The 13,793-nt window shown below is 37.8% G+C and overlaps 1 protein-coding gene across 1 annotated transcript in view; it reads right to left on the bottom strand.

The window, feature by feature from the left end:
- The window catches only part of LOC138072337 (carboxypeptidase E), a 149,080-nt gene that overhangs the window by 16,847 nt on the left and 118,440 nt on the right, over positions 1–13,793 (bottom strand). Inside the window, exons 5-6 of the mRNA XM_068963445.1 lie at positions 13,070–13,252; positions 773–912 (exon numbers count right to left, since the gene is read on the bottom strand). Of these exons, the coding sequence (XP_068819546.1) occupies positions 773–912; positions 13,070–13,252 (323 nt within the window). The remainder of the gene's footprint in view (positions 1–772; positions 913–13,069; positions 13,253–13,793) is intronic.

Below are 13,793 nucleotides of genomic sequence, written 5' to 3'. Positions count from 1 at the left end.
TTATGTCATGAGAGGCAACACAGCATGGTGATTCTGGAACTAGACAGCCTGGATTCTGGCAGAATAACTTCAGACAAGTTGTTTAACTTCTCTGTGCTTCTGATTTCTTATTTTTAGTTCATGGGTGATAATGGTGGTGGAATAAAAGAAGATGATGTTGATGATGATATAACTTTCCTCATGGAGTTGTGACAACTAAATTAATCAATTACTACATGTAAGGCATTTAGAATAATGCCTGGGAAAGAGTTAATGCCCAGTATATGTAACTTACCCATCATTGCCATTACCTCATCTCCAGTTGAGTCTGGGCTGTGACGAGTGAGGCATAAGGAGACTTTCACTCCTAGGTGCTGATCCTACACCTGCATAACCCTGGGAGTGAATGGCTCATTAAATTTTGTATCCTGGGTGCCTCATTTACCTCATTCTAGTTTTGGTCCTGCCTGGAATGTCTGACAAACCCAAGGTGATCAGGGTAGAGGAGTATCCTAGGATTGCCCTTGATTAATGCAATATGAAAGAAAAGAGGGTGTCACTCTACCTTTCCATAACTCCAGTTTAATCAGTTCTCAGCAAATATTCATGAACTAAAAAAAACAATTACAAATGAAAGACTATTTGAATCACGACTGATGCATTTTCCAAATGTAGCATTCTCACTCTGGGTCAGGTGGATTTATATAGTCTGGGATCCTCTTAGGAGACTATTGTGCACCAGGTTACTATTGTGCACTTAGATCTCCCCTTTTATGCTGGAGACTGGGTTTACCTGATGAATGTAGCTAATGAGGGAGTTTTTGTTATCCTCCCAGTAGTTCTTCAAAGTCTCTTCAGGTGGAAACTTTTCACAGCTAAGCTCCACAGTAATCTCAAAGCAGTTGCTGCTGAGGTAATTGAAATCTTGCATTCCTGCCAAAACACCAAATGAAAAGTTAAAATATGCATGTGGTGACTAGAACCCACACCAACTGTTCTGCTGACAGCTAGGTAAAAACTGTACCAATCCATGCATCTTGAGGAGACTGTGGAAAATTGCCAATGAAATCATCTACTATATGAGAAGGAAAAACATACTTGGGGGATAGTTACCACTTCACAAGCACAAATTCTCTCAGGTTCTTAAACAGTCATTTAGTGTAATACATTGCTGTTGTATAGTCCTAAAGCAAGTATCAGCCACATTCCACAGTGCTGGAATCAACTTCAAAGACAACAGGAGAGTGACATCATCAAAAAGGTGAAGCAGGAATTTTCTACTATCTTCCCTCTCCCCAAAAATACAAATTTTAACAATTACCCATGAATAGAATGTGTTTGTGGAAGTTCAGGAATCTAATGGAAAAAAAAGTTAAAGCACACTATTGGAGAAAAAAATTCAAGACTGGACATGTTGAAGTGAGGAAGAGGAGCAGTTTCACTTTACCTGTATTACCTCCTTCCCTAAGGTGGCATAGCTTAGTGCCAAAGAGACTTAATTAGTAATATGAAAACATATAAAAACATACAACACATTGGTAAAGGTAAGTATATAGTCAGATTGAGAATATTCTAGTACTGTAATATGAAAGTGTATTATTCACTTTACTATAAAGTTTTTAAATATTAAAAATAAGTATAGCTACAATAATCTGTTCATAGATACACAAAATGGAAAGATGTAAATTGTGACATCAAAACATAAAATGTGGGATAAAGTTTTTGCTTGCAATCAAAGTTAAGTTGTTGACAGCCTAAAATGGACTATTACACTATAAGATGTTTTGTGTAAGCCACATGGTAACCACAAAGCAAAAACCTATTCAGAAACAGTAAAGAGAAAATAATCAAAGCATACGATTGTAGAAAATCATCAATTCACAAAGAAAGAGAGCAAGAGAAGAAGAAAGGAACAAGGTAACTTCAAAACAGAAAAACAATATGGCAAGGCCTTCTCTATCAATAATTATTTTAAATGTAAACAGATTAAATTCTTTAATCAAAAGACCTAGAGTAGCTGAATAGATTTAAAAAAACAAGACCCAACTATGTGGTGCCTACAAGAAACTCACTTCAGGTTTAAGAACACACATAAGCTCAAAGTGAAGAGATGACAAAAGATATTCAGTGCTTATGAAAACCAGAAGAGAGAAGAGGTAGCAGTACTTTTCTCAGACAAAATACAGTTTAAGCCAAAAACTGTAATAAGAGACAAATACCATTATATTTTGATAGATGGGTCAATTCATCAAAGGATGATACAACTATCAAAAATACACAAACACTCAACATTGGAGTATCTAAATATATTAAGCAAATACTAATAGGCCTGAAGAGAGGAATGATTACAGTACTATAACAGTAGGGGACTTCAGTATCTTACTTCCAGTAATGGATAACTAGATCATCCATACAGTCTCAGCAAGGAAAAACTGGCCTTGAACTATACTTTATATTACTGTGAAGAAGGCTGAGCACCAAAGAATTAATGCTTTTGAACTGTGATGTTGGAGAAGACTCTTGAGAGTCCCTTGGACTGCAAGGAGATTCAACCAGTCCATTCTGAAGGAGATCAACCCTGGGATTTCTTTGGAAGGAATGATGCTAAAGCTGAAGCTCCAGTACTTTGGCCACCTCATGCGAAGAGTTGACTCATTGGAAAAGACTCTGATGCTGAGAGGGATTGGGGGTAGGAGGAGAAGGGGACAACCGAGGATGAGATGGCTGGATGGCATCACGGACTCGATGGACGTGAGTCTGAGTGAACTCCGGGAGATGGTGATGGACAGGGAGGCCTGGCGTGCTGCGACTCATGGGGTCGCAAAGAGTCGGACACGACTGAGCGACTGAACTGAACTGAACTGAACTGAATAGCCATACAGAACAAGCCATTCAACAGCTGCAGAATAAACATTCTTCTCAAGCATACATGGAACATTCTCTAGGAGAGATCATATCATAGGTCACAAAACAAATCTCAGCAGACTAAAGTAGGCTGAAATCATGCCAACTATCTTTTCCAATCACAATGGTACAGAACTAGAAATCATAACAAGAGAAAAACTAGAAAATTCACAAACATGTAGAAAAGTAAACAACACACTCTTGAACAAGCCAAAGGGAAACCAAAATATCTTGAACAGATGAAAACAGTAACACAACCTACCAAAACTTATGAGATGTAGCAAAAGCAATCCTAAGAAAGAAGCTCATTATGACAAATGCTCACATTTAAAGAAAAAAGAAATATGTAAAATAAATTATTTAATCTTACACTTCAAAAAACTAGAAAATGAACAAATCAAGCACAAAGTTGCAGAAGGATGGGAATAATAAGGATCAAAGCATAAATAAACGAAATAGAGGCAGGGATAACAATAGAAAATATAAATCTAAGGACTGTTTTCTTTATGGTTTTATTTATTTTTAAATTTATTTATTTATTTTAATTGGAGAATAATTACTTTACAATATTGTGATATTTTTTGCCACACATCGACATGAATCAGCCATGGGTACACATGACTGGTTTTTGAAAAGATAAAACAGACAAAGCTTTAGTTAGATTTACCAAGAATAAAAGAAAGGGGAAAAATTTCAACTAATACCATAGAAACACAAAGGATCATAAAACACTGTGAACAATTATAAGCCAACAACTGGACAACCTAGAAGAAATGAATACATTCCCAGAATCATACAACTTACCAGACTGAACCAGGAAGAAACAGAAAATCAAAACAAATCAATTACTAGTAGGGAAATTGAATCATTAATCAAAAACTTTCTAAAAAGAAAAGCCCAGAACCAGAAGGTTTCACTGGTGAATTCTACCAAACATTTAAAGAAGAATTCACATCAATCCTCATCAAAATCTTCCCAAAAAACTGAAGAGAAGGGGACACTCTCAAACGTTTTTTTACAAGTCCAGCGTAATGCTGATTTCAAAGCTAGATAAGGATACTACAGAAAAAGAAATTACAGGCTGGCTAATTATCATGATGAATAAAGATGCAAAAATTCTCAATAAAAATTAGCAAATTGAATTCAACAGCACATAAAAAACATCATACACCATGACCAAGTGAAATTTATCCCTAGGATGCAAGGATGGTTCAACAAAGACTAATCAACAAATATAATATACTGCATTAATAGAATGAAAGATAAAAATTAAATGATCATTTCAAAATATGAAGAAAAATCACCTGAAAAAATTCAGCATGTTTTAATGATAAAAACTCTCAACAGGTTGGGTAGACAAGGAACATACCTTAACATAATAAAGTCCATATATGACAATTCCACAACTAACATAGTCAATGTTGAAAGATTTAAAGCTTCTCCTTTAAGATCAAGAACAAGACAAGGAAGCCTACTCTCACCATTCCTATTCAATATAGTGTTAGAAGTCCTATCCAGAGAAATGAGGCAAGAATAATAAATAAAAGACACACGTTAGAAAGGAAGAAGTAAACTTATCTGTCTGTAATGATATGACTTTATATATAGAAAACCCTAGAGACTACCAAGCACACACACACAGACACACACACAGACACACACAACTATTTGGACTAATAAAATAATTCATTAAAGTCTCAGGATACCAAATCAACATATAAAGATAAGTTACATTTCTATCTGCTAACAAAAAACTATCCAACAAACATATAAAGAAATCAATCTCACTTACAATAGCAACAAAAACAATAAAATACTTAGGAACAAATTTAACCAAGGAGATGAAAGAGCTAAACAAAGAAAACTATAAGACAATGATTAAAAAAAAAAAAAAAAGAAAGAAAGAAAGAAAGAAAAGAAAGAAGGTACAATGATAATGGAAAGATATCCCATGTTCATAAATTTAATACTGTTAAAATATCCATAGCACTCAAACTATCTATTTATTGAATACAATTCCTATCAAAATCCCAATGACGTTTTTCACAAAGCTAGTGGGAAAAAATCCTAAAATGCATATAGAAACACAAAAGATACTGAATAGCCAAAACAACCTTGAACAACAAAAAAAAAAAGAACAAAGGAAAAATAAGAACTTCCTTATTTCAAGTGACAAGTGAAAGTGTTAGTCACTCAGTCATGTCCAACTCTGCAACCCCATGGACTGTAGCCAATCAGGTTCCTCCGTCCATGGAATTCTCCAGGCAAGAATACTGGAGTGGGTAGCCATTTCCTACTCCAGGGGATCTTCCCAACTAGGTGATCGAACCCAGGCCTCCTGCATTGCAAAACATACTACCAAACTATAATAATCAAAACAGTTTGGTATCAGCATAAAAACAAACACATATACTAAACAAAATCAAGACTGAGCCCAGAAATAAACCCTGATGTATACAGCCAACTAAGGAGATCAGTCCTGGGTGTTCTTTGGAAGGAATGATGCTAAAGCTGAAACTCCAATACTTTGGCCACCTCATGCGAAGAGTTGACTCATTGGAAAAGACTGATGCTGGGAGGGATTGGGGGCAGGAGGAGAAGGGGATGACAGAGGATGAGATGGCTGGATGGCATCACCGACTCGATGTACATGAGTTTGGGTGAACTCTGGGAGCTGGTGATTGACAGGGAGGCTTGACGTGCTGCGTTGCTGGGTTGCAAACAGTTGGACATGACTGAGCGACTGAACTGAAATGAAATGAATATTTGACAACAGAGCCAAGAATGCTCAATGGAAATAAGATAGTCTCTTTAATAAAAAGTTTTGGGAAAACTTGATACATACCTGTAAAAGCAACAAATGGGACTTTTATCTTACACAAAAATTAATTTAAAATAGGTTAAAGGATTAAATTCAAGACTTTGAACTGTAAAGCTCCTAGAAGGAAACAGAGAAAAAAGCTCCCAACATTGTTCTTAACTAAATTTGGGGGCCATGATACCAAAAGTATTAGATTAGTGCAAAAGTGTGGTTTTGCATTGTTGAACTTTGTCATTTGATACTGGAATACATTCTTAAATAAATGTGGTTATGTTATACATCATTTTACTGCACAATATCTAGCTTTATGTTTTTTGCTAATGACATTACTTGCTGTTTATTTTATATTTATTTTAGACTATAGAAATGATGTTAGACAAAAAGCAAATTCGAGTGATTTTCTGATTTGAGTTCAAAATGGGTCATAAAGCAGTGGAGACAACTTGCAACAACAATGCATTTAGCACAGGAACTGCTAGTTCAGTTCAGTTCAGTTCAGTCACTCAGTCGTGTCCAACTCTTTGTGACCCCATGAATCGCAGCATGCCAGGCCTCCCTGTCCATCACCATCTCCCGGAGTTCACTCAAATTCATGCCCATCGAGTCGGTGATGCCATCCAGCCATCTCATCCTCTGTCATCCCCTTCTCCTTCTGCCCCCAATCCCTCCCAGCATCAAGAGTCTTTTCCAATGAGTCAACTCTTCGCATGAGGTGGCCAAAGTACTGGAGTTTCAGCTTTAGCATCATTCCTTCCAAAGAACACCCAGGGCTGATCTCCTTTAGAATGGACTGGTTGGATCTCCTTGCCATCCAAGGGACTCTCAAGAGTCTTCTCCAACACCACAGTTCAAAAGCATCAGTTCTTTGGCACTCAGCTTTCTTCACAATGAACATACAATGCAGCAGTTGTTCAAGAAGTTTGACAATGGAGACAAGAGCCTTGAAGATGAGAAGCACAGTGGCTGGCCTTTGGAAGTTGACAATGACCAACTGAGAAGATCATCAAAACTGATCCTCTTACAACTACATGAGAAATTGATGAAGACTCAACATCAATCATTTACAGTCATGAGGCACTTGAAGCAAACTGAATAGGTGAAAAAGTTCAGTAAGTGAGTTGATTGAAAATTAAAAAAATCATTTTATAAGCGACATCTTCTCTTATTTTACATAACAACAATGAACCATTTGTCAATCAGATTGTGATGTGCAACAAAAAGTGGATTTTACACGACAATAACTGGCAATAACCAGCTCAGTGGTTGGACCAAGAAGAAGCTCCAAAGCACTTCCTAAAGTCAAACTTCCATCAAAAAAAAAAGATCATGGTCACTGTTTAGTGGTCTGCTGCCATCCGATCCACCACAGCTTTCTGAATCCTGGCAAAACCATTACATCTGAGAAGTATGCTCAGCAAATCAATGAGATGCACCAAAAACTGCAATTCCTACATCTGCCATTGGTCAATGGAAAGGGCCCAATACTTCTATATGACAACACCCAACCACACATCATACAACAAATGCTTCAAAAGTTGAATGAATTGGGCTATGAAGTTTGGCCTCCACCACCATATTCATCTGACTTTTTCCCAACCATCTACCACTTCTTCAAGCATCTTGAAAGAGTTAACTTAGGCAGGTTGATAGGCAGTCCAGGGCCCTTTAAGGAGAAGGTGAACATTTTCACTGGAGCTTTCCTTTAGCCTTGTGCAACAATGTTTCTTGCCCAAAAGAACTGGCTTTTCTTTAGATCTGGAGCTAATGAATATACAGCAGCCATACATTTTACTCGGAGAAAATGCTTTTCTTAGACACCCATTATGCTTTTCTTAGGCTCTATGTTAATGATTATAATTGTAACAAATCTTGTCTGGGAAACTGTTTCTCAGTAACAATATATATCATCCATAAATATGTTGCCAGGAACTTATTCCTTCTGGCTAATCTTGTACTGAAGTTATCTCAGGATGCATGCCTTGGGAGAGGGTCTGATAGAACTTTTACAACCTTGAGGTATTCTTTTTATCTAGTCTCAGCAGCCAGTTGAAAAGTGTATAATGCTCTGCTTCAACTAGTGAGTTGGATACTCTTTCTACCCCTTTCTGATGTCAGAAGGTTCTATGTCAGAAGCTTTCTCTGTCCTATCACTGTATATAAAATGTTGCTGCACAAAGCTCTGAGTGACTGAGACTGTGTTGGTCCCAGAGTTAAATCTTCTCCTTCGGAGACCACAAACTTGGCACCAAACACCGTAAACTATCAATCTCAATAACGTTTTACAAAGAAAATGCTTCCACAACCAGCAAAAGACAGAAAAAGCTTTCCTAGAGTTTGCTGAATACCAAAGCATGGATTTTTATGTTATAGGAATAAACAAACATTTCTTGTTGGCAAAAACGTGTTGATTGTAAAGGTTCCTATTTTGACTTATAAACATGTATTCGAGCCTAATTATAATAATTTAAAATTCACAGTCTGAAACAGTTTTGTTTGCACCAACTTAATACAATTAACAAAAGCAAAAATTAATAAGTGGGACTGCATCAAACTGAAAGCTTCTGCACAGCAAAAGATACAGTCAACAAAATGAAAAGGCAGCTTAAGGAATGAGAGAAAGTATTTCCAAATCATATATTGGATAAGGAGCTAATATTTAAAATATGTAACGAATTCATACAACTCAAGATAAATTAAAAAAAAAAAAAAACTTGATTAAATAATGGGCCAAAGACCTAAATAGTCATTTTTCCAAAGAAGACACACAGATGGCCTACAGGCACATGAAAAGATGTTCAACATCATTAGTCATTAGAAAAATGCAAATGAAAACCACAATGAGATATCACCTCACACCTGTCAGAATGGCTATCTTCAAAAAGAACACAAATAACATCAGTGGACAAGAATGAAGAGAAGAACCCTCCAACATTGTTGTAGGAAATGCAAATGGGTACAGATACTACAGAAAACAGCATAAAGCTTTCTGAACAAACTAAGAATAGAAATACCATATAGCCTGACATACATCCAAAAAGAGAAAAAAACACTAATTCAAAAATATACATACACCCCAACATTCAAGGAGCATTATTTACACTTGACAGGATATGAAGGCAACCTAAGTGTCCATTAACAGATGAGTGCATGAAGATGTGGTATATACACACAATGGAACACCACTCAGCCATAAAAAAGAATGAAATTTTGCCATTTGCAACAACGTGGATGGACTTGGAGGGTATTATGCCCAGTGAAATAAGTCATACAGAGAAAGATAAATACTGTATATCCCTTATACATGGGATCTAAAAAATAAAGCAGTGAATATAACAACAACAAGAAAAAGAAAAAAAAAAATTCACAGATATAGAGAACTAACTAGTGGTTACCAGTGGGGAGAGCAGGGAGGGGAGGGGAAAGATAGGGGTAGGAAATTCAGTTCAGTTCAGTTGCTCAGTCGTGTCTGACTCTTCGCGACCTCAAGAAACACAGCACGCCAGGCCTCCCTGTCCATCACCAACTCCCGGAGTTTGCTCAAACTCATGTCCATCAAGTTGGTAATGCCATCTAGCCATCTCATCCTTTGTCATCCCCTTTTCCTCCAGCCCCCAATCCCTCCCAGCGTCAGTCTTTTCCAATGAGTCAACACTTTGCATGAGGTGGTCAAAGTACTGAAGTTTCAGCTTTAGCATCATTCTTTCCAAAGAAATCTCAGGGCTGATCTCCTTTAGAATGGACTGGTTGGTTCTCCTTGCAGTCCAAGGGACTCTCAAGAGTCTTCTCCAACACCACAGTTCAAAAGCATCAATTCTTCAGTGCTCAGCTTTCTTCACAGTCCAACTCTCACATCCATACATGACCACAGGAAAAACCATAGCCTTGACTAGATGGACCTTTGTTGGCAAAGTAATGTCTCTGCTTTTGAATATGCTATCTAGGTTGGTCATAACTTTTCTTCCAAGGAGTAAACGTCTTTTAATTTCATACTGCAATCACCATCTGCAGTGATATTGGAGCCTCAAAAAAAAAAAAAGTCTGACACAGTTTTCACTGTCTCCTCATCTATTTCCCATGAAGTGATGGGACCGGATGCCATGATCTTCGTTTTCTGAATGTTGAGCTTTAAGCCAACTTTTTCACTCTCCTCTTTCACTTTCATCAAGAGGCTTTTTAGTTCCTCTTCACTTTCTGCCATAAGGGTGGTGCCATCTGCATATCTGAGGTAATTGATATTTCTCCCAGCAATCTTGATTCCTGCTTGTGCTTCTTCCAGCCCAGAGTTTCTCATGGTGTACTCTGCATATAAGTCAAATAAGCAGGGTGACAATACACAGCCTGACGTACTCCTTTCCCAATTTGGATCCAGTCTGTTGTTCCATGTCCAGTTCTAACTGTTGCTTCCTGACCTGCATATAGGTTTCTCAAGAGGCAGGTCAGATGGTTTGGTATTCCCATCTCTTTCAGAATTTTCCACAGTTTATTGTGATCCACACAGTCAATGGCTTTGGCATAGTCAATAAAGCAGAAATAGATGTTTTTCCGGAACTCTCTTGCTTTTTCCAGGATCCAGTGGATGTTGGCAATTTCATCTCTGGTTCCTCTGCCTTTTCAAAAACCAGCTTGAACATCTGGAAGTTCATGGTTCACGTATTGCTGAAGCCTGGCTTGGAGAATTTTGAGAATTACTTTACTAGCATGTGAGATGAGTGCAATTGTGTGGTAGTTTGAGCATTCTTTGATTGCCTTTCCTTGGGATTGCAATGAAAACTGACCTTTTCCAGTCCTGTGGCCACTGCTGAGTTTTCCAAATTTGCTGGCATATTAAGTGCAGTTCAGTTCAGTTCAGTTCAGTCTCGCAGTCGTGTCTGACTCTTTGCGACCCCATGAATCGCAGCACGCCAGGCCTCCCTGTCCATAAACAACTCCTGGAGTTAACTCAGACTCACGTCCATCGAGTCCATGATGTCATCCAGCCATCTCATCCTCTGTCATCCCCTTCTCCTCCTGCCCCCAATCCCTCCCAGCATCAGAGATTTTCCAATGAGTCAACTCTTCGCATGAGGTGGCCAAAGTACTGGAGTTTCAGCTTTAGCATCATTCCCTCCTAAGAAATCCCAGGGCTGATCTCCTTCAGAATGGACTGGTTGGATCTCCTTGCAGTCCAAGGGACTCTCAAGAGTCTTCTCCAACACCACAGTTCAAAAGCATCAATTCTTCAGCACTCAGCTTTCTTCACAGTTCAACTCACATCCATACATGACCACTGGAAAAACCATAGCCTTGACTAGATGGACCTTTGTTGGCAAAGTAATGTCTCTGCTTTTCAATATGCTATCTAGTTTCAATATGCTATAACTTTTCTTCCAAGCGTTTTTTAATTTCATGGCTGCAGTCACCATCTGCAGTGATTTTGGAGCCCCCCAAAATAAAGTTTGACACTGCTTCCACTCTTTCCCCATCTATTTCCCATGAAGTGATGTGACCAGATGCCATGATCTTCATTTTCTGAATGTTGAGCTTTAAGCCAACTTTTTCACTCTCCTCTTTCACTTTCATCAAGAGGCTTTTTAGTCCCTCTTCACTTTCTGCCATAAGGGTGGTATTATCTGCATATATGAGGTTATTGATATTTCTCCTGGCAATCTTGATTCCAGTCCAGCATGTCTCATGATGTGCTCTGCATCATTGCTCAGAATTCTCCAACCCAGGCTTCAGTAATACATGAACCATGAACTTCCAGATGTTCAAGCTGATTTTTGAAATTGCAGAGGAACCAGAGATCAAATTGCCAACATCCACTGGATCATCAAAAAACCAAGAGAGTTCTAGAAAAACATCTATTTCTGCTTTATTGACTATGCAAAAGCCTTTGACTGTGTGGATCACAATAAACTGTGGAAAATTCTGAGAGAGATGGGAATATCAGACCCCCTGACCTGCCTCTTGAGAAACCTATATGCTGGTCAGGAAGCAACAATTAGAACTGGACATGGGACGACAGACTGGTTCCAAATAGGAAAGGGAGTACGTCAAGGCTGTATATTGTCACTGTCATTATTTAACTTATTGAGTGCAGCAGAGGTACAAATTATTACATATAAAATAAATAAGCTACAAGGATATATAGCATAGGGGAGATAGCCAATATTTTATATGGCGACCCACTCCAATATCCCTCCCTGAAAAAATCATATGGATAGAAGAGCCTGGTGGGCTACAGTCCATGGTGTCACACATAGTTAGATATAACTGAGCAATTGAACACAAAGAAATTGAGGACAACCTTTAAAAAATCTGAATCACTATGTTGTACACCTGTAACTTACATAATATTTTACATGAACTACCTCAATTTTAAATAAAACAAGATAAACACATATAAGAAAGAAAAATATCTGAAAGAATATATTTATCAGGACATAATTCAACCAAAAAAAAAAAAAAAAAGCATATTAAACAAACCAAGTCCTATAATTAGCCACTACTGCTACTGTCCTAATTCTCTTTTCACTTTTCTTTTCAGGTGGGCCACGGAAAATTGTTCTTAGGCTGAGGAAAAAAACGGTATCTTTACATTTCACTCTTTATCCTTAGTAAAGGTGATACTACACAACTGTGAGTGATCTAGGTAGCCAGAAAAGTGAGAGCTCTTCAAAGTTTATATTCGAACAGAGAGCCATAAGAGCTGCCTTGATGTCTAGAACTGCTTCATCCAGCTGTGCTGAGGTGAGTTTTTCCATGTCCAGACTCAATAAAATGTGTAGTGCTTCCTGAACTGATAATAGTACTTACTGCATTAATGAATACAAAATAAACATCCTATATGAAGTGGAACTTATTAAATAAAAACAAAAGGTATATGAACCAAGATATGCTAAAGACCAAAGCCAGCCCTCTAAAATATACATTTACATATGGCAAAGCGTGACTAACATATAATCATGATGGTATGTTGTTCCCTAAGGCCAGAATTTGAAAACTAGGGTAATTAAGTGTTCAACTTGAATTTTCCCAGTGGATATCTTCAGTTCCTTTCCTACATCTCTTCTACATCTCAAATTCAACCATCTCATCCTCTGTCGTTCCCTTCTCCTCCTGCCTTCAATCTTTCCCAGCATCGGGGTCTTTTCCAATGAGTCGGTTCGTCTCATCACGTGGCCAAATTATTGGAGTTTCAGCTTCAGCATCAGTCCTTCTAATAAGTATTCAAGACTGATTTCCTTTAGGGTTGACTGGTTGGATCTCCTCGGAATCCAAGAGACTCTCAAGAGTCTTCTCCCACACCACAGTTCAAAAGCTAAATATAAATGGTAATTTTTTTTTTAAGTCACTATTCACATGAAGAGTGAAAGGGAAACTCACCTCCAGGCACGCTGTACCATGCAGCGCCATTGGTCGTTCCTTCTACAAAGCTGCTGTCATCATCATTCTTGCGACATGGGGGCCGATCTGGGTCCGACATCGGGGGGTTGAAGGATGAGTATGCCCGAGCTAAGCTTTGGAAGATGTCGTCATCTGGGCAGAAGCTGTATTCGTGAGCACTACCTGGAAAATAAAGCCACAACACTAAAGAAACTGACACAAACCAACTAGTACTGCATGTTTTCTGAAGATTGATTTAGTGTTGATCTCCTGCTGATGCATTTTTAGCTACATCACTATGGGAAAGGAGTGAAGGCTTAAGTACTCAACAATTACACTTAGTTTTCTTTCAGGTTTCATAAGGTCCACTGCTGACACTGCAAAGTAAAAATTGAGTAGAATGTACTTTCTTCTAGTGAATTGAAAGCTTCACAAGAAAAGAGATAAGCACATAGTAAATTGGACTTGGGAAGACAGTAAGGAGATTTTCATTATTAAAATTTTTATTTTATAAATTGCACCTGTACAAATCCACTAGGCACTGTGAACCACTGTCACACATATTTTTCAGTATCTGAATTTACAGTTTTTAAAAACCTCCTACTACTGAAATAAATAACATCTATTTTGGTACACAGTATTCTTATTCTGTATTATCAAATATGCCAGTCTTTAAATTTCCCAGCTATTGACAAACCATTAAGTCTAAATTTCAAGTTTCCTG

Source organism: Capricornis sumatraensis, unplaced genomic scaffold, assembly GCF_032405125.1.
Source record: "Capricornis sumatraensis isolate serow.1 unplaced genomic scaffold, serow.2 scaffold3, whole genome shotgun sequence".
NCBI classification, from domain to species: Eukaryota; Metazoa; Chordata; class Mammalia; order Artiodactyla; family Bovidae; genus Capricornis; species Capricornis sumatraensis.
The sequence above is the reverse complement of the archived record's forward strand: the minus strand, read 5'-3'. Positions and strand labels throughout refer to the sequence as shown.